The sequence below is a fragment of the Coloeus monedula genome (assembly GCF_965178545.1).
Source record: "Coloeus monedula genome assembly, chromosome: 1".
In the NCBI taxonomy this organism is placed as follows: domain Eukaryota; kingdom Metazoa; phylum Chordata; class Aves; order Passeriformes; family Corvidae; genus Coloeus; species Coloeus monedula.
In genome coordinates this window covers 115,062,120-115,084,486 of record NC_138781.1, presented here as the reverse complement: position 1 = coordinate 115,084,486, position 22,367 = coordinate 115,062,120, and the positions used below count along the sequence as shown (strand labels likewise).

Here is a 22,367-nt window from a genome sequence, read left to right as displayed (position 1 = left end):
AATTTTTACAATGAAGTGACAAAAGAATTGCAGTTCTCAGCATTTTTGCTACTTGCTCTCTTTAACTGCTGTGGTAACATGCAAGTATTGATTGCTTAAGTTACAAATTCTCATAACCTGAAATTGTGACATCCCTTCAGGAGATCAACACACCACTGCCCTGAAGACACACTAGCTTTGGTGGCCTTGGCTTCTCAGAAAGGTTTCCTAGCAAGGCTCAGGAGGAGCTACCATGGCCCACAACACAATGGCAAACACACAATGAGAAACTGATTCCCCTTACAGGAGGACTTCAGATACACTCAATAGCAGTTCAAAAACTTAACCTGTGCTTTGCAGGCTACTATCTTTCACTAGATTTGGGACTTTTTTCCTGTTGTCCCACAATTATGCAGCTCTGCTTATGTGGTATTGTTACACTATCTGTATAATAAAAAGCAAAAACAAAAATAGCAAACCAGGAAAAAAAAAAATGTATTTCCCACATCTCTCCACTTCAAAAACATGCCTGCCAATGTAACATGACACCAAATTTCCTTACTTACTTCCTGGTCATATAATCCATATTTATACAAACTAGTGCAAATGAGTACATGTCATTCTGAAAGCTCCAGCAAATTTGGATCTCATGGAAAAGCCTGAGGATGCATGCAGACAGAAGGGTGCGGGACACTGCCACCCCCACAAGGAGCCAGGCTATGAGCGAGTGTACTGCACTGTGCTGGATTTGGTGACCCTGGAAGACTTGCTCAGTGTGGCACTGGCAGGAGGTGGCCCTTGTAAGTCAGAGCCCATCAGATCAAGCGGGGAGTCTGTCATCAGCACGTGCTCTTGCCTTCCTGAGCTGGCACCTGCTGCCTGTTCAGCTCTGCTCTGCAGCCTCGAGGCTGTCACCACCCTTTCATTCAGCACCGTGCTGCGTTCCTCTGTCGAAGTGGGGAAGCTGAGCAAGCCCTGCTCGGCAGCAGGCACAAGCACCCTCTCTCGCTCCCTCACCACGACATACTGGGAGTCAGGAAGATCCTGAACTGTCAGGGTTCCTGGCCCCACACCTGCCGACTTCACCATCCTCTCTGTAACCACCATGTTACTTCCATGGGGCAAATCAGGGATTTTCACCATCCCCTGAATGCTCGATGCAGGTGCCAGCACTCTCTCTGTCACCACTACGTTCTCCTTACACTGGGGGTCTAAAAACACAGTGGCTGAGTGGGCAGGAGCCCCCCCAGAATAGGATGTTTCTGTCATGGTGACATTGGTCTCCGCATGGCCTGTGGGAAGGTGCAGGCCATTGTACTGCCCAGAATGGGATGATGAAAAGGTTGTTTCTGTGACCACCTCCTTGGACAGGGTGCTTTCTCCTGTACCACTGCCTGTGTGCATGGGTGGGATGGATTGGAAATGACTGCCTAAGGCAAAGGCTTGTTCAGAGCTGGAAGCATTTTGCTGATCTAAGAACTGCGACTTTGCTCCACTGAGACCAAAACCTGATTCATTCTTGGAGCCACTGTCTTTCAGGTTGATCTGTCTGCCTATACATATTTCTGCTAGAGTCTTAAACTTGTCTCCTAAATCATCAAGAAAATGGTCATCAAGATCCCCCTCAATAAAGCTGCAGCAGCCGACGGAGCCGTGAGGGGAGCCTGATTCTCCCTGGGAATAAACCAGGAGACAGTCTTTTGCAGCTTGCTCTTCATCTTCATCCGCAAAAGAGACAGCTTTCTGCAGACAGAAAACAAAAGCAAGCAAAAGTTCATTAATACCAGCTCTAGACTTAGTAATTTTGAAAAAGCAGAAATGCTTGGTCAAAAAGGTTGAAATAAATTTAACTGAACCCACAGAAACTGTCAACCAAGTGAGGGTTGTACCTAACATTTTTTTTTTCTTTTTCAAAACTAGTCTGAACTTGACAGTACACTTGATGAGAAGAAAAATCTGAGATTAAATTTAAAACCTTGGATACCGTCGCCACATGCTACTGTTCCTTCCAGTAAATGTGCCATTTGTGACACTGCTCCATATTCACAAAAATTGTTCTAGTTTTAGTTCAGTGAATGAACTTCACCTCTAACAAGGTTTTTGTGGGAGAATGCCAAGTCCATTTCTGAGAGTATCCTAACATTTAAACAAACATTTAATGACCACATGCTGACATGTTATCACCTACCATGGCCCTTTTCACTAGTGCAGCCTACAGGATCACACCCAAGATGCCCAACAGGAAACAAATCAAAAAGTTTAATGGATTGGTGAAGTTTGGATGCATAGTCCATCATGTAAATTCTTAGGCTCTATGCAGGTCATCTGGCAAAAGAGGCCTCACAAGTTCTGGCTACAGGGTCAGCTCAATCTGAAAGCAGCATCTGCCATGGAGCTGCTGCAGTGCTGGCACAAATATCTGTGTATGTGCTTGCATCAGCTCCAGCTCCAAAAGTGAAGACACCCAAGTTCTCTGGGCCTGCTGAACCAGCTTTATCTAATATGGCTTCTGGCTTGCGCTCAGAACCACCTTTCTGCCACATTTGAAGTTCTGGACTGCAAATTAGCTCAGGCATCTGTGTAATGTGGTATATAGCCAGACCCAAATTGACTCTGCATGTTTAACTGCATTTGATCCTGGAAGTACGCACATAATCCAAAATTCTGCCACAAAAATCAGCATCTGAAACTATTTGGTTTGGTTACTTATCTGTTTCCTCATCCCTATAATCTGAGATATTTTAGCCTCCCAGAAGTTGTATGGATACTGAGTATGATTTCCCTCCTTCAGACTTAATCAGGCAGTTATGATTAAAGTATGTCACAAAGAGTGGAAAAAAAATAGATTCCTACTGTTGCATCTGTTCACCCAGAAGACCAGTAGCTAGAGCACTCTGAGACATACAAGTACCTAAAGCTCAAATCCTTCCCTGGCCTGAGGTGGTGACTCAAATCCGCACAGCTACTCCCCTGCAAAACCGCATCAGCTGCCAGCTGTAGGGTGTGAAGATGTTTTGTTTGTACAGGTGATGGCGCATGGAAGCCAAACTTTCATTACAAGGAGCTCACCAGCCAAAGGACTAATGATGTACATAACAAGAAGAGAAATAGCTACAAGTAGGAACAACCTACTGGCCAACGATTAGGTCAGTAAAAAAAAAAAAAAAAAAAAGAAAGGGGATTGCAACATGTGCCTCATACACTTTGGATGAATGGCCCTTTACCCAGGCTGCTGGGTAAACAGACAAGTCAGCATCACTTACTACATCAGCTACTTTGAAAATAGAGCCCCACCCATTGGTGTGACATCTTCACCTTATCTTTCAAAAACTTGCTCCATAGTAAAACTTGCTCTGTAGCTGACTACTTTGCTCCGTAGCTGTGACTCATGATGAGTCACAGGTGCCTCCCTAGAGACCAGTTTAGTGTGCTTAAGTCCCGAGATTTAGATCACAGAGTCTTTCTCAGGGCTTTTTCCTGGGCAAGGCACTCCTTTGCTATTGCTGAATATTCTGGATCCCACCCCAAATTCCTTCCTTGAGAGAAAGGTCTATTCCTGTGACACCTTGCAAGCACTCAGTGCTACAAGACTGAGCATTGTCACACTCCAAGTCCCACATGTGTGGCTAACCCAAAAATCCTTAATGCCCCCTACTGCACATGCACAATACCAGGACTGTTTATACCTACTTATCTACTCATCTGTTTGTCAAAACACGAACGATATTTCACAACACTAAGTGTAAACACCAAAATACTGTTATTTTTGGGTCATATGCTTACGTCGTTGAAGTAGTCTCTTAAGAATTCTTCATTCATGGCTCCTGCTGCTCCCACAGCAACTCCTCCTCCAGACACAACTGTCCTGCTGTCTGTACCTGTCATGCCTTCAGCCGCTCCAGCCGCCATGGCTCCATAGTTGGCACCAGAAAGAAGATGCCTTTGCTCTTCCCATCTTTCCCTGGTAATAGTGCTGTGATGCTCTCCTGCGTGAGAGGCAGAGCTACCTGCTCCTACTACAGTTTCTCCACTCATTCCTGCTGCCGCTGCTGCTCCAGCTGCTCCGGCTGCTGCTGCTGTTGTTGCTCCTCTCAAGTTCCCAAGCCCAGTGGGTGGAATGAAGCTTAGCACTGGCTACATAAGTAAGACAAATTAAAATGTGACATGAAAGCTTTGCTGTGTAGCACATGGAACTCACCAAACCAGCAGTGGGGCTGGGTGGGAACGGGGAGGGTGCTGTCCTACAACTTGTTTGAATTTGCACTTGTACATGTTGCTGCAAAGAGTAAAAGGCCTCCTAAAACAAGGTACAGCTTCCACAAATGTACTGCCAAGAAGGTTCATGGAAATGTTTCTATAAATCATTGCTCACTTGAAATTCAGAGGATTGAAAATGAAAAAAAAAAAAAAAAAAAACCTAACAAAAAACCCACTAAAAAAAGGCTTGCAAAACTCTAGGGAGCTCAGCTGTTCCAAGAAAAACTGCCCAGTTTTCTTCAGACACAAAATGCAGAAGTATGCACTGCCTGGCCCTTTCTTTTTTTCTAGCAGTTTGGCTTCCCTGTTAATTATCTTTTAACAAGAATTTGGTGTGAGCAGTGAGCATTGGCCCTAAATCAAAGTCTTTTACCTTCTGTTTCTGTTGTGCAAAAGCATGTCAGTGTCATGCCCTTTTTTTGAAAACCTTGTTTTGTAGCATAACAATAAAGGGCAAACTTCTCTTGGCATTTATTGTTCCCTCCGCAGATTTGCACCTTTTTCTGCCTTTTTCTTTTTTAATAAGGAATTTCCTCTGTTTAAAATAGGGAAGTAATTTAAAACAGTCCGAAACTTTAAACCAATGAAGGGAAACTCAGCATTACAACCCATTACTTTGCTGCTTTACCTTGCTCCCAAAGGGGTGCAGAGCATTCCAGGCTTGCAAATGAAAATGTTTCACTCTCTATTGGTTCAATGCTTTTCCTACAGACCTGTCTTCTGCTCAGATATGATCAACATTTGCTTGACTTCTTTCCCTATACTTTGGGATTTACATGCTATGGTTGCTTTTTCCTACAGCTGCTGGTGGAAGACATCTCCCACACATCCTTCACTGAGCCTCACAGGGTTAATTTTAATTAATTTTCATGTGTTGCTAATATCTATTGTAGACCTTTGAAATAGCCACCTGTAGCGTGGAAAAGGCCTCAAGTGCCAAACTGAACACTGGGATAGAAATCAAAGAGAAAGGCTATTAGGGATACATGCCTTCTCCTCTGGAGCTGCTCCTTCACTGTTCCACTCACGCAACATCGCTTCGCTGTGGTCTGGTATGTCAGCAAATGTCTTTGCTCCACCGAATCCCTTTGCTCCCAAGCCACCAGGACACAGCAGCAGTAACAGTGGAACAACTACAGGGAAACAGAAGGTAGCCATTAACTATGTGATTATTAGGGCCTAAGAATACTAACAGCCACTGTTAAGTTTGGTCAGCTCCCATACCCAAATGTATTTTCAATGAGCTAGTGATCAGCATGAGGGCTGACAAGGACTGAAGACAGGTTCCCATATAGTCAAGGCATTTCCTAGAAGCACATGCCAGGCCAGTTTACTGGAGGGCAAACTGACAACACGTCAGGGCCTGAATCTTGCAGATGACCACACATGTATGTAGTTATGCTTCTATCAAAGATCTCATATGCCAAATCCAAGCCCTGGCTATCACTGTACAACCTCAGCATTTCTAACTCCTCCTCTTCTTTTACTACTAGATAACAACATGGTGTCACGTAAATTCCACCTCACCACTCCCTTGACATGCCTAGAGCATTGCCTGGGGGACTCAAAATAATCCCGTTTCAGAAACGGAGAATATTATTCCTGTGGCATGAACTTTGTTTTATCACAGTTAGATTGCTGCCAGCACAAGCAATAAACTATTAGGAGTTTAAATGCAGCACTGCTACACCTGGCCATACCATAACTACAAATATTCTTCTCTTATTTCTCTTCTATTTTATCTCACCAAAGAACAATGTCACATGCTGCTCTGAGCAAGGCAGTGAACCTGCAGTGACAGAAAAGAGAGTGGAGAATGTGCTGTGGTTTGAATAAGAAGAGCTAGGGTTCACCTGGGGACATGTGGGAATACCAAAAGCATTCCCCACTGCTTCGCCACCTGTTATTTACAGCACCATAAACAAATATTAAATGTTGTTCACATCAATTTTAAAATGCACAGCTTGAAATCCTTTGAGGGTGAAATGCTGATATTACCAAAATTATTTGGGGATCTGCCATGACTTCACACAAGACTAGGAATTTACACAGAATGTATCAAGATGATAAAACCTGGGAGCTGGACTGTTTCTTTCCTGATGCTTTGCAGACCACATTTACAGTGCTTCTGAGATAATACGAAAGAATTACTTACGCAGCAGAAGTAAAAATGCCAAGATGATTAGTGCAACTGCTGCTGGTCCCAGACCCACCGACTTCGCGCCAATAAACTTCTCTTGGCATACTCCATCATCTGCACACTCACAAACAGTCAGCTGCAGTGACTGTGGCACAGCACAGCTGACCCCTTGGAAGTCTTTTATTAGCATGGGAACTTCAGTTCTGCCTGGCTTCAGGTTTTGTGGTACCAGCTGTACGCTGGTGTCTGAGGCAGGAGTGGGGAGAGGTTAAAGAAAAAAAAAAGACAAGAAGTGAGCAGAGAGAAAATTGACTCCTGTAAACTAACTAAAATACAGCTGCTACAGTCTACCAACAAACCCCCTCCAGTTAAGCCCAGCCAATGCAATGGAATTAAGTTTAATTAGCTGCTGCTACAGTATATGTGTTTTTATCAAGTAACTTATGGTGGTAAGTGGGCAGCCATGCTCACCTACAGCCTCAGACAATTGTGATGTTTCACACGACCAGAGACTTCACATGGAAGACAGCCCGGTCACCTGTATAGCATCAGCCACATCATCTGGATAGCTAAAGGCTAAACTCACAAAAAAGCAGCTTCAGTCTTGAGGAGATTAATGTATTGTAGGCCACAGACAGAGATCAGGAGGCAACAAAACACCTGCTCCTGTGGCTGTGTCATGTCAAGAACTAACTAGGCAGAAGATCACAGAATGATTAAAGTTGGGAGGGACCCCAGTGGGGCATCTAGTCCAACCTTCCTGCCCAGGCAGGGTCATCCTACAGCACATGGCACAGGATAACATCCAGACAGTTCTTGAATATCTCCAGTGAGGGAGACTCCACAAGCTCTCTGGGCAAACTGTTCCAGTGCACAGTTACTGCACTGTAAAGAAGTTCCTCCTTGTATTCAGGTGGAACTTCCTGTGCCTCAGTTTCTGCCCATTGCCCCTTGTCCTATTGCTTGGCACCACCGAGAAGACCTTGGCTCCATCCTCTCAGCACCCTCCCTTCATCAGATACTTATAGATTAGGTCTCCTCTCAGCTGTCTCTTCTCAAGGCTGAACAGGCCCAGCTCACTCAGCCTGTCCTCATAAGAGAGATGCTCCAACCCCTTAATTATCTTTGTTGCCCTCTGCTGGATGCTCCAGGAGCTCTGTGTCTGTCTTACATCAAGGAGCCAGAACTGGACACAGCACTCCAGACGTGCCTCACAAGGGCTGAGAGGAGGCGCAGGATCACCTCCCTCAACCTGCTGGCAATGCTGTTCCTAATGCACCCCAGGACACCATCGACCCTTTTGGCCACAAGGACACACTGCTGGCTCCTGGACAGCTTGTCGTCTATGCCCAGATAATGCATCACTGCATGTTTTTCGTGAGAAGATGGGGATAGCTTGATTCCAGCATTATTCATGAAATCCTGGTCACCACACATGGTGCATCAAGCCAGGCAAAGATAGTCCAGCTGAGGGAAGCAACACAGCCCAAAGGCCATGACTGGGCTTTTATAACCTTTAGAGAGAAGGGAGCAGAATGCAAATGATGTTCTTAATGCCTAACTCCATATATAGGGTTGTTTTTTCGGTCTGACTCAGCCAAACTGTCAGTTTGACTGGAATTAATAAATTACAACCTTAGGACTTCAAAGAACTGAAAGTAATTAAAAATACATTTTCTTACCATTTCCAGATGCAATTATCCATTTTTCTGCTGTCCCTTGTGGCTCATCAATGACAGTAAAGCTGAAGGGATAACTGTTTGGGTAACCATCCAAATCATGAGCTATAACATCAACTAGTTTTGTATCTGAACACACTGTCTGCACAGGGTTCACAATAACTGGGCAGTTATCGTTTTCATCTTTAACTTGAATGACAACTGTGCCAGTGACTGTTTTCTTTGGGGAATCTAGGATTTTAAAATATGAAAAATTAAATTGATTTGTGCACAAAAATTTATCTTAAAATAAAAAAACTTAGTATTTTCCAAGACACCAACATTGCTGAAGTAAGTTTAAAGAGATCTTCCTGGAGCTTATGAGAACAGTGATTCATCCCCAATGTTAATATATTGACCAAGTTCTTCTGAAGGCAAGTCGTTTTATTACTTTAACTTGAAAAAAAAATCCTATATGGTTACAGAGTAACATGCAGAGTATAAATGAAAAATTCTACTTAGATACACAGGAAGTTCAGGGAGTCTTTCATGCTTAGCATTCAAGAAAACTTAGGACTATGAAGTCTGATGATAGGCATACTGAGATACTGGCAATTCCCACCTTGACAACAGATTTTCCTATCAGACCTATTTTGAAAACTTTTGTAAAAGTTCATCTCCATCTAGTCAAACAGGAGAAACAGACACTGTGGGAACCCATTCCAAAAAAGGACTTGCCTGTGTCTCTCCTTTGAATACAGAGACTGCACTTAGTGCCTAACTTTAGAGATAGGTAGGTTAAACCAACTACCCTTGTAGATAGGCAAACAAACCATTTTGTGTGAAAACAAAACCCTCTCAACTTACCAGTAGTTACACCCAACATGGTGATAGTGTAGGTACCATTTACTACATGAGGTGATTCGTAATCAAGATTTTTAGCAAGTCGGATTTCACCTGTGACTGAGTCTACAGTGATCCAGTTTGCGGCATCTTTTCCTTTCCTGTACCTGATGAAAATCACATGAAGATGGACACATTTATAATGAGGAAAGCAATCATTTTGTTCAGTAGAATAAGCAGCTTCACAGTATGTTTACTCGTCATTTACAACAGAGACCAAATCCCTAAATCTGAGGTATGATGCTTCTGCCACTGTAATTGGTTACAACTATAAACCTACCCTGAATGTTAAGAGCTGCTTTTCCCTCTAAATCAAAGATTTAGGTATGGATACATTACAGAAAATATAATTAGGGAGTGAGACTGGAACAGGAGACGGAGCTGCACTGCTGGTCACCATCCTCTTCCCCTCCATCCATACTCCCAGCAAAAGCTGTGCATTAGCCACCCATGAGAAACTGTATTAGAGGTATGGGGAAAGGGCTGTGCAACTTTGCTATGTGCCATTTGTAAAGGCCGTGGTGGTGGTTAAATAGCATTCTATCTGAAAAGCTATGGTTCAAAACCCAAGCACAGACATGCAGACCCTTTCTGTCTGACTGATAAATGTTTCTGCATATGTCTTCCTAATTTTACTGGAGACAATGAAATCAGTTTGGTAAATCTACTCTCAAAAGTAGACAGGTATGACAAACACATCATGCAAACACAGACAACTTCAGCCCAAACATGTCTCACCATATACAACAAAAGAAGGATTTTCATATCACCTGTTTTCTGCATTATAGAATATTGAAGATGAGGATGTTTAAGGTGTGAATTAGCCTTAGTAGAAAATTATGGCCTTTGAAATTATTTCAGTACAACATGCAAATTTTTACAGTAAGATACAACTTCTGACATAGTCATTTATGATGGTTATAAAAAAATTCTTACGTAATATGTTCTGCTATTTTTCCAGTGTCTTCATCATAGGCTTGATACTGTCCAATAACCTGTTTTATCTGCAGTTTCTCACTTGCTTCAATAATTTTTGTGCCACCAGGAAACACAGGGCCTTCCCGCACATTGATCACCTTAATTTTGATTGGAATTGTTTCTGCTTTGTAACTGGGTTTAATCGACTTGTGGAACTCTGCTTTGTTTGTAACAACAACACCCAAGTTTAGGCTTTGCATTTTTTCATAATCCAGCTCCTAGAGCGATGAAGAAAATAATAAAAAACCACCCAGAATTTGTCAGAATCTGGTATCTAGACAACATGCATACATTTAATATTTAAATAATACTATAGCATTCTTTTTTAAGCAATAAGGATGTAAATATTTAAGTAATATTTAAGCAATAAGTATGCTACAGTGGGAGGAAGTTTGTTAACCTGTTAATGTCACTCAGTTTTAATGGATGACACCATTGCTATGGCTTTATATTATTGAATTAAATTACTTTAAGGTATGTGAAAGGAGTCCTACCCATGTATTCTGCCTGTGCTTTCAGTGAATCAATGTTCAGTTACTTGGCTCTTCCAAATTTATGTGTTGCTTTTTTTTTTTTTTTTTAAACAAAATCATTCACTTAATAATGCTCAATTTTTTTTTTTTAATTAATTAGCAGTTTTCAGATAAGGAAACCTGAGTAGGAAATAAAGAAAGCTACTTAGGGCACTATGCATCTTCAGTTCCTGTGGACTAAAGAAAAGTGAAAATTATGAAATAGACATTTCCATTAATGGAAAATAATTTTGTCATCATTTCAACTTATGAAAATTCATAAAACAGTCTGTAGCCCACAGCTCATGGAACAGGTGTTGCCTGCAACATTATCAGCGGCCAGGGGAAATAAAGAAATTTATACTGAGATCAACAAGGACAGCAGAAATGTGAAAGTTTACAGCATGTTAGTACTGTTGCCCAAAGTGTAAGGGAACTTCTGCCCTACTAGATATATTTGAGATCACACAGAATGCAAATGGAAAAGCTTGACAAAATTATTATTTTGCATGGAATTACTGAATGCATTAAAAATGCAGCAAAGGAGGAGTATTCACATATTTTACATATTGACTGAACTTTACATATTGACTGAATAAACCCAATTTGTCAAAGCAGATGGATAAATTATTCCACTATTTAAAGCAGATTCTCTAAAATCTATACTTACTTTCACAACAGTCAAAATTCCTTCATTTGTTTGGGTGTCTGTTACAATTTGGAAAAAACCATCTTCATTGCCAGAAACAAAAGTAAAGTTTGCCAGCCAGTTATCAGAAAACTCTTCATCTTTGTCAAATACTTTTATTCGCATAATTTCCACATTTGCTCTGTTTTCTTCAATGCTTCCTTCAAACTGTAATCAAAAAAAAAAAAAAAAAAAAAATCCACTCTTGGAAAAGATATCACGGTTTACCTCATTTCACCAGTGCAATGGATTTTACACATTGTCTTACTATGGGATACTGGCAGGCATAGGAACAAATGTGATAATTTTACTTACTGTATGACTTTCAACAACAGGCAGATTGTCATTGACATCCAAAATCTTGATTTCTAAAGAACACGTTGCAGCATTCCCACCTATTTCACCACCACGGTCCTTTGCTTCCACCACCAAAGAATAGCTACTTTGTGCCTGTCATGGTAAAAAAAAAGTTGTTTAATCCAGGCTAAGGATTAAAATTCTTCCTTTGCTAGATTATCTCTATTACATTTTGGTAATATCTGTTATGGTCAATTATAACTCCTCTCCAGTAGAAGTAAATCTCACACACAAGTATCTTGACAGATTCTGCAGGAGTAGAACTGAGGCTTTGAAAAGGATATGGGACTTTCCCATCTTCCACACAGAGTCAGACTGTACTTACACAGCAAAGGAAAAAATTCCCGTGGCCATGAACAGGGACACAACCAGTGACACCTGCATGTTAGGACATGGCTAGAGGCAGAGACATTTCCCTCAGCCACAGAACTAACATTCCCATCACCATCTGCTGGCCAGGGAAAACTCTGCAAGCCCAGGTCGTGTCACTGGTAATATGTGGCTTTCAATGCAGTTTCCCAGTAGCACCCATCCTAACTCTTTGCACTGCGATTTGCACAGCAGGCCACAAAAATGCAGATGCAATCAGCAGCTTTGCAGGTGGTGATCTAGGTTATCTTTGCCATACACCCCCCAGCAGAAAGAAATGATGCCTTGTTTTGTGTAAGTGCTGCCCTGGCTGCACGGGAGGGACAGAACGCAGCAGCCATCAGGCTGGTGCTATGTTAGGGAGGTGATGGGGGGACTACAGCCTTGATCCCATCACCTCCTCCTGCAATCCCTGAACAGCATGCATCAGCCAGACAAGGCTTTAATCCCAAGAGAAGTTAAAGGTAAGAGGGCCAGCTCTTTGCCCTGCAGGCAGGGCTGAGGGTGACACAATGGGCACCAGAAAACCATTACTAACAAACATCAAAACTGGGAGGGTATTTTTACCTCTCTGTCAAGGTTTATTTTTGCTACTCGAACCTCGCCAGTATTCTTATCCATGTTGAATGCAGCACTAGGGCTTTGGGAAACAATCCTGAAAGCAATTTTGGAATTTAGGTTATTCGGCTCATCTGCATCTGTTGCATTTATCCTCATTACAATTGTACCTGGAAAATGCAAGCAAAATACAGCACTTGTTTACACCACCATGCACTGGCAAATACCTTTATTGCAATGTCAAAGATAAGAGCATTTTGTTAGATACACCGCACAATCTTCTGATGCTCTTGACTTTATTTATTTAACGCATAAAGTTGGAGAAATGTTCCTAAACTCAAAACATTAAAAGCATATGTTCTAGCCAACAAAAAGATTGTATCCACACACCTCTAACTCGTAGAATTCAATGCATAAATTAAACAACAGGTTAAATTCTCTCAATAATTTTGACAGAAAAATGTAAATACCACACAGAGCAGTTGTACAAGCTTTTGAACAATGAGCTACATTTCCCTCACACATTATTCTCATGAGAGCACTGTTAATTTCTCTACTTGAACATTATTAAACATTAACATTAGCTGGAATTCATGCCAAGAGTCAATACATATGGCTGCTATTGACTTGAAAGATTGCTGAGGTTACTCAATACCTCACCCAAGTGGATGGGCAAGAATTTGTGTCTTCTGATTACAGTGACATTGAAGTGGACACACTGCCAGGTATTTTTTAGGTTGTTTTATTCCAGCTTTTCTTATCTTGAAAATAATCTGTTACTCTTATGTTTACTGACGTCAATAAGAAACCGGCCATTAAGTTGTTCAACGATTATAGCATAGCCCTATGTGCTTACCAGCAAAGAACCTCATCCAGCCCACAGATAAAGCAGGGCTTTGGATGATGATGGCAGAGTGAAGTCCCTCTTAAATAGGCTGTGACTACTAGGCCAGAAGACAGATCGCATTTCCTGTGCAATTCCTGCTGAAGAACTCTGGTTCCTGGATTTGTGGTAGCTCTGACAACAAACCAAAGGAGCCACAAGAGGAAATACTGTTCTCTCTCGCCCCTAGGGGGATGCTCTCCCTTAATCACACAACACAGCCTAATAAAAACTTTCATTCACACATGGATAACCTAGCTTATGTCAGCAAGACAATGTGCCCTTGTTACTGCAGATACACTGCTGCAAAGTGCATATTCCCATGTCCCCTTGCATACCTTGGGAAAAACTAAAAGAAAAAAAATTAAAAATAAAGTTACCTGTTTCACTCAATTCTTCAATTGAACCAACAAAAACTTCATGTGAAAACACTGGGAAATTATCATTTATGTCCACAACTTTAATTGGGAGATCTATTGGCTCTTCCAGTTTTGCCCCATTCTTATCTAGTGCGTGGCCTCGCACCTGACAATACAGACAGAAACAATAAGCAAATCCAGTGACTGTAACATATATAAATGCATATGCAAAATAGAAATATATCTATTATATAAAACAAAATCTAAGTATTATAAAAGCGTATTATATATGCTTATAAATACAAACAGGTATACACACACTAATATCCAGAAATATATATTATTTCAAGCAAACACATTTAAAGAAAATAAATAAAAAATGGACAGGAGGGTGGACCTGTAAAGAAAAAAATTAATTTTCAACTTACAAGCAGAACTGGAGTTTTCTCTCTGTCTACCCTTCCTGTTATGTTCAGGTCACCAGTCTTTCCATTGATAACAAATAATCCATAAGGGGGTTCTGTTACTCCTTGACCAGATATAGTGTAAGTTACTACTATCCCTGTATCTTCAAGATCTGAATGTATCTAGAAGGAATATAACAAATTAAATAGCACTCAGTAAATAAAATCACATTAAAAAGGGCAACAAAATATTTTTACCATCTTGTAATGAACAAACAAAAAAAATATTTAACAAATTTCACTGCTGTCCTTTGACTGTGGAGATCTTGAGATGAATGCAGGAGGGGCTGCATGTTCTGTCTGAGAATTTGGTGCAGGGAGATGAGGAACATCTGGAGCAGGGAGTTTACCTGGGAGGTCAGACCTAAGGTAGCAAATACAACCAGGACTGGAGAAGGGACAGGGTGGAGGAAAAAATGTCAGATCTGGAGATGAACACATAGAAAAGGCTGCAGAGACTAGAGATTACACCCTTTCTCTGCTGTCAGCAGATATACAAAACATCTGGAAAAGCGTGCATTGTGCCAGCATCACCATCAAGGGGCAACCCAAGCAGAAGGTAACAGCTTGCTACCACCTGTAGTAACTTTATATGCTGAATGGACAGGAATGGTGAATTAAGGTTTCAACACTGGTGCATATCACTCACAAAGGGTTATTTCTAGCTCAGTTTCCTAAAAGACTAGGCATACATAATCATGCTCTATGTACACCCTTCTGCCCAATCACCACCGGCAGATTTGGGACCCACTTGCCAAGTTAAACCCCAGATGAGTATGGGTGGTGGGGTGAAAAAAACTCAAAGATAATGCATTCCCAAAAGCTTAATGAAAAATGGGGCTATGAAAAGATGAGAGACTGAGCCAAATCAGGCTTTAAAAGTAAAGGATGAAGAAGGAAATATATCAATCTTCAGCTGGCATTCAAGAGTCTTTTAAAATTAAAAAAACAGTTGTGCATGTGTTTAGGGCAGCCACACCCTTATTTTACATTTTCATCTCTATTTTTATGTGTATTGCATATTAACTCTTTTCTGGGCTTACTCTAGCAATTGGATTCTTATAGGAATTGTCCTCCTCCTCCCGTACGAAAGCTGGAGGGACCGTCCATTCTCGCTTCTGTCTGATTAGGCTGTTGGGATGAGACAACACGCCACTCCTGTAACTTCGATTATAAACCTGTGAAAAGACAAGATGGAATGTCAGCATTACATTTAGTCATTTCAGATAAATGCTTTATTGCTGCTGTAGCCAAGACTTCTAAATAACATTTGCTCTTTCAATAGCTAGTAATTTCAAAATCATGGAGCAGCATCAGCCTCCTGAGTCACAATCTAAGAGCTACACAGTCCTCAAGCTGGTTGAAGAGGAAAACGACACTGGTCTTTTCATCAAGGCAGAATTGGGTAAGACAGGCTTTAAATATATGTGCAAGTTTCCATGACCAGTGGTTGGTGAAAATACACCTGCTCTGGAAGATTTAAATGCTTGTCATCAGATGTGGGAAGAAGCTTTGCACTAAGGCTGTTTTGAGCCACCAATTCTGCCTTACCACCATGTTTATCTTCCCACCAATACTGCCTTGCATATTCAACCTTCTCTCTGAAACAGAATGCATGGAAGAGCAGGCCATGTATACTCAACCCACCCAATGTCTCTGCTATCCTTGTGCAAGCACCCCTCATTCTCACTCTGCATGACACCCCTCATCCTTTTGTCCACCTTAGTCTCTACTGCCTCTGTTGACTCCCAGATTAACATAGTCAATAAAATAGTGGTTGCTTTCATTTACTGAGTTCAAAAAAGCTATCTACAAATTCAGTGGTTTAGGGGAAGTTTCTCAAAGTTCAACACCACTCCATGTGATGGATGTAGGAATCTATTCACTTACTTTTCAGCTTTCATTTCTTTATTCACTATGCAGCTTTCACATTTCAGAAAATGGTAGAATTCAAGACATTTATCAACTGAAGAAAGGCATAACTTTGACACTCTGCCCAGAGAACCCCTCTTTAGGCACTGATAAAGAAAAAGTTTTCCATTACATCCTACCTTCACGTAGAGCCCATTTCCATAATTCAAACAGATCTGCAATGGAAATTATGATAATCATTATTAATTCTATGTCACTTTAATAGTACTAAAACTTAACTTTTGTGACCTCCTTCAGAGGCAACATGACCTCCTTAAGAGCAACATGACCTCCTTAAGAGCAACAAAGCCATAAGGAAGAAGGCTTCTGACCTCTATAAATCAGTATTTATTATTTACCCATAACAGCTTCTGAAAAATTCACCCATAACCATTGACATTAAAAACATACACTCTAACTATGTAATAATTAAGTTTGGCACCTTTTTCCTAGCAGGAAACAGGTTGTAAGCAATTAGTATTTTTTTCTAATAAATTCAGTAATTTACAGTAATTTTCAAACAACTCCTTTTTTAGTCCTGCACAATGCTTCACTAGTCCAAAACGATGAGGATGCGCCATTGATGGAATCAAGTGTTGGTTGCCGGCAGCGCTTTGGAGAAGCTCCCTCTTCTGGGCCAACCTTGGATTTGTGGCTGTGGCAGGTTACCAATCACATCAGAGAAAAAAATTGAATAAATAGTGTTTAAAGGCAAGGACTAACCCAAACATCTGCTGAAGTGTATATGACAGAAGCAGCTGTCACTCAGCACCTTGCTGGGAGGAAAAATGGCACCACTTATTTAAACAAGGCAGCAGTGCTTGCTCTGACAAAACCTTACAGGCCAATGTTCAGTATTGGGACTGCCCACCTCTTCACGCACCAGGACAGCTATGCACGCCCTTGAATGACTCAGTTAGGTCACAAATCCCGGCTGGAAGAAGCCAACTTATCAGAGACCCCACATTTATGTCCACTCTCCAGGCACCAAAGACTCTGCAAGTAACAACACCCCTCAAACCGCAAAAAATGTAGGTATTGGGAAACAGCAACAATAAAAAGTAGGCTGTTACAACACGGGAGACCTACAAATCAAGTTTTTGAGCTTTGCACAGGTAGCAAATACTGTTATCGTTCTGAAAACAATTACTACTTTTATTTTGCAACTTAGGTGATTTTTTTTAGGCATACTACTGCCTAAGGCAAAGCAGGTTCAGAAAAGGTGGTTTTCTACTCAAATAAGTCAGTCTTTGACTGGTTTCTAGTCTGTTGACTGGGCTCTCCCTATTCCTCCCTCTGACTCAGCCTTGATTACTGAATTGATGACAGCTTTTTTTTTTAAAAGATGTTATCTCTTCCCCACACAATCCAGCAGACTGTGTTGAGCAATACAGCAGATTTCTGTTTCAACTTGTTCAACAAAACTGTTTTTCAAATGGTATTTTTCCCAATGTATATATTCTGAAGACAAAAATGATCAAGCAGTTAGTTTCCTAATGGATATGCATTGTGAAGGGTACAGGATCTCACACACCAAGCTGTTTTCATGTATGTTCTTAGTCTTACTTGATTTTATAAATTGTATGGATTTTCAAAATTTATTTTCATGACTAATGAGATTCTACCAGCAAGACTGACAGGAGAATTTTGCTTTATAGTCAAGGTTTTCCAACAGAAGCTGCAACTCTTTTGGAAGGTGAATAACTGACAAGATGTCATCAGAAACATCCTTAGTTGCTCTAACTGGTTAACTGGGGGGAAAAGTGCTCCTGCCTCAACACTGAATGGGGACAAGAGGCATATGATGAGAAGTTTCCTTGTATTGGAAACCTGAGAACCCAGTATAAACAAAAGTGTCTGAAGACCAAGAATAAGCAGATCTTCCACTGAGATGTGTACCAAAAACGTGTAAAAAAAATCCATTAGTCATTATAGACAGAAAATCTTTCATTAAGATAAATAAAAATCAATTTGTTTGCATAGTAGTGAATGTCCCTCAAAACATTCTGGATTAACGCTAAGGCAGCAAAAAATACTTTTGCTCTTGTATTATTCAATCCACAGTCCACAGGTAGCCTCACAAGGGACATAGAAGACATCTACAAAAAATGTTTAAGAATGACTATTTTATTCACAAGATGCATAAATACAAGGGGAACAAATATATAAAGGGATCCTGCCTTTTTACTGAAATTTTTCAAAGGTTCCAAAAATTTTAAATAGGGGGAAAAGCACTTTTCAGGGACATTTTCTTCAAGGGCAAGTGAAATGTCAGAATTTAGCGCCCATTAAACATGTGAATTTCCCCCCCTCTTTTTTTTTTAGTATCTTACAACTGCCTTCTGTTAAATGGCTCAGAGTAGGAAACCTCTGTTATTTGCTGTGGGACATAGCCTTGGCTCAAAAACCAGACATCTACTGATGACACCTGTTGATGACAGAGCTGGAAACACATTGTCAGAAGAAAACTGGATGGTTACAAAAAAAAAGTCTGAGGCCTGAAGTAATGAAATTGGAATGAAATACTACAGGAAAGCAACAGGAATAGGCAAGAGGGCGTGGGAAAGAAGGGAGTGACTGCCATGTATAGGGAGTGCAAGGCTGCTCTTGCCCAAATCCCTGCTCATCTATAGTCAGGAAGTGACTAAAGGACAGATTTCCAACACAAAGCTCAGATTTAAGCTGTAAAGCTATAAAGACTGAGTAACCAAGAAGGTACATGTCTGTATTTGCTACACCATGAAACAGTAATGCCTAGAAATGTGGTCTTTTCCATGTGCTGTGTGTTAGGAGATTTGGAGCTTGCACCTCCTGTGAGTCAGTTTGGTGTTGAAGACAACATGTGAAGACCTTAGAGAAGCAAGCAGGGGGGACCATCCAAGGTCATCTACTAGTACACCTCCTGGCCCTGGGGACAGACAAACTACACTCAAATGCTTCCTGACAACTGTTTATCCTGTTCGTAAAAAATGAGGGATGGAGATCCCTCAGCCTCACTAACCTAAGGGGGTGCCTAGGTAGTCCTACAGATGAAAAGTCTTTGTTAACTTTTATCTTCATTTTGTCATCCTAATTTTTAGCTCCTTGCAAGTTGACCATACTGCTGCTTGCATGAGATTCAGAGTAAGGCACACTAACTTACATACCTAAATGAAAGCTAAGTGCCTAAACTTTCATTATGATCAGCAGAAATATAGCCAATATCAACAGAGATCGGAGCGCTGTTCAACTTGCCCCCAAACCAGCTCAAATCTATTTCTCTCTGGGCTCAACTAGTTGTAAGTATGCTCAGCTTGAAAACCCAACACAGGAGGATTTGTAGAGCAAAGTATTTGATGAAGAGAACCCAGCACCACGCAACCCATGTTTTGATGGATCCTTCAGACCAGAATTAGCTTGGTCCCACAGATCCCCGCATCTACACGCAGATGGATGAATCTCCCAATGCGGTTTCACCCAGGAGGGATCAATTCTCATACTCCCGAGATTTGCTTCAAAAGCACAATTTGATCCAACCAAACAGGTGCACTCAGCATCCACTGCATCTCCATTTACCATAACAGAAATGTAAACACCTATATTGAGTTGTCTTAACCTCAAACCCAATCTCCTTCTTTGTCATGTTGACAATGCTCTCATTGTATGATGCAATTCCCTTTTTTTCACAATTCCCTTTTCTTCTACCCTTCATGTATCTGCAAACTTATCAAACATCTTACTCATTGTCTTTTTCACACACCAGTTCTTTAATTTCCCTTAAAAAAATCGTAAAACAGGATTTCGTGACTTTAGATTGCATTTTGTTTTGGCTGTTCTGTAGTCTCTCATGGACAGATTACTTTTTTCTGAAGTCTGGTATCAAAAGTAACACACCACTTCTGTTCAATAGGATGGATAAAATACTAGACCTTATATATTTCTAAGCTGCTTTCAGACCTCACCACAGCCGGGTTTTCCCTCTATTTTGGAACAATATTAAAATGTTGAATCAATCTACAGATGCTTGTAAATACTTCCACCATGTTTCAACGTGTTGCTGGCAACAGAAGCTAGCTAGGTTGCTTTGAATTAGCTCACCTCTGCATCATTTTGTGATGGTTTTTATTTAATTTCTTTCTATGACTTCTGAAAATTACCTGCTACTGCCTCTGACGTTACAGTAGCGATCTAATATATTCAGGCCTGTATTTCATCATACCCAGCCTAAGTCTAACATCCCAAACATCAACGAAGTGCAGTCTAAGGAAGACATTCAGAGAAAAAGTGTATTTTGCTACTCCCATAGCAAGAATCACACATTTCTGTCAACTATTCTTTCACTCAAATGCAGGAAGCTTCCTAAGACTTCTGTTGAAGACATGGTGTCCATCTCCTTTAGAAACGACTGAGAAACCTCCCAGTCCAATAATCCTCGATAGCCGTGCCCGCCCAGCATCCCAATGGCTCTGGGTGTGTGCCCTGGACGTGCTCCAAGCCAAGCCCAACCCTTTGGGTGCATCACCATTCAGCACAGCCGAACATTTCTGGAAAAGGGTCAGAGGCAGGCGCCTGGGGAAATCTGCCATAACCTCTGCGAGGTACCCAGGGATGATGATACAAGGATGCAACCTGCAGGCAGGGAGGGAGCACTGAGAGATACTTCCAGGAAAAACTGGGAGAAGAAGAACCTACCATTCTTGATGCTTCTAAGGTAGAAGATGCTTTGCGAAGACTCTACTTTTAGACTAGTTTTGTTTTTCAGTAGTTTCTTAAGATTCTTAAGAAATAAATGACCCTATTCTAATACTCTCAAATAAGAAACTTGACTTTTTGCCACATGAATGTCCAGATTAGGAAAAAAACCCCAAAATTTCAAAACCCAGCAGTAACTCTCTTTCTATTCTGACATCAGCCAACTAAGGCAGCTTTATTCACTCTAATATCCTATCCGACAATGAGGCTTTTGGGCACCAAACTGAGTTGACTCTCAGTACATCATATACTGCCCCAGCCTTACCTGAAACTGAGGATGATGAGGATTGAGAAAAATAACGTTCTTCAGTCAAAACTAACAGCATCCTGAACCAGTGCAAGCCCACCAAAACAGAGAGAATACATTGAGCCCACATTGAAGAGAGAATACACAAAAACTTTTGTACAAGTGGCACTCCACGTTTTCCATCATTCTTTTGGACAAAACGAGGATAAAAACATTTTCCAACCAAACCCCAACTACCAGCTTGCTGTAAAAAACAGGTTTAACTGTTGCTGGCCAACTTGTGCACAACTGTATGTCTGTATCAAAGTTATCAGGCAACAGGTCTCCAGATAACAAATCTCATCTTGCAGGATACCGAGCTCAGGGAACAAGGTCCCGACCCCCAGCACCTTCTAGTCTGTCTAAGCAACAAGCCATTACTAATTCCTGCCCAGCTGCTCCGCAGCTCCCGGCACAGCGCAGGGCCTGGCCTCCAGCCTCACCTTTGTCTGAGTGGCGGCAGCCCGACTTCCGCAGGCATTCTGCCAGCCTGGAAAGGTGAAAAGCAAAAGAAAATGCCGCAGATACGACAAAGAGTTTGCTGTAAACCAGCTAGAAAGAACTAGAAAGCATCCGTCCAAATCCAACAAACCAAGCATTTTGGTGTCAGTTTGTTACGACACAGTCGTTGCGTTTGGCCTGAGAAAGTATTTTTTAGGATGGGAGGTCTAAGGCTAATGGCTGAAAAATAGTGAAGGCAGGAGAAAGCCTAAAGTGTCCTGGATTGTTACGAATTTTGTGTAATTTTTCTAAGGCGATAAAGACTTCCAAACTTTTTGATTCATCTTCCCTCCTGGCACTATTCCCTCGAAAGGGAAACACAATTTACTAGTACAGATACTATCCTGAACATGAAAACAGCAAAAATGTGAACTCCTCACTGCGTTCCTGTTCCTCCCGCCGCCGCAGCAACCCCACCCATCCCGGACACCGTTCCTGTTGGGATTTTCTACCTCCACCTGCTTTCAGGCAGCGAACGGTGATAGCTTTTGTATAATTCCCAAAGAAAGAGAAAAAACCCGTTCCCAGCCACACGCAGCCGGCGTTGGGAGGGCCGCCAAGCCCCGACGGGAACACCCCTCCCCGGCGGCCGCCCTCGGACCCCAGCGGCGGTGCCCCCGCACTCACCAGCAGCGCCAGCAGCCGCGCCGCCGCCGCGGGGCCCCGCGGCATGATCGCCAGCACGGGCTCAGCTCCTCCGGCCGCCCACCACGGGAATGCCGGCCGCTCGTGGAGGGGGCACAAGTAGCCGCGGGTGGGTGGAGTGTGCCGGGCGGGAGCCGCGCCGGGACGGGACAAGAGGTGCCCGGCCCCGAGCCCCGCCCCGCCCGGCC

At 41.9% G+C, this 22,367-nt stretch overlaps 1 protein-coding gene across 1 annotated transcript; it reads right to left on the bottom strand.

Moving 5' to 3' along the window:
• Positions 1 to 696: 696 nt before the first annotated feature.
• Positions 697 to 22,206, bottom strand: DSG2 (desmoglein 2; the record flags this gene model as incomplete). The annotated part of the gene is made up of 15 exons (XM_082295876.1): positions 697 to 1,722; positions 3,763 to 4,109; positions 5,223 to 5,369; positions 6,392 to 6,622; positions 8,059 to 8,286; positions 8,902 to 9,044; positions 9,874 to 10,133; positions 11,098 to 11,283; positions 11,431 to 11,565; positions 12,409 to 12,569; positions 13,663 to 13,807; positions 14,070 to 14,228; positions 15,149 to 15,283; positions 16,157 to 16,192; positions 22,162 to 22,206. 15 exons carry the CDS (start codon positions 22,204 to 22,206, stop codon positions 697 to 699), a joined length of 3,384 nt encoding a protein of 1,127 aa, XP_082152002.1.
• Between the last annotated feature and the right edge of the window lie 161 nt (positions 22,207 to 22,367).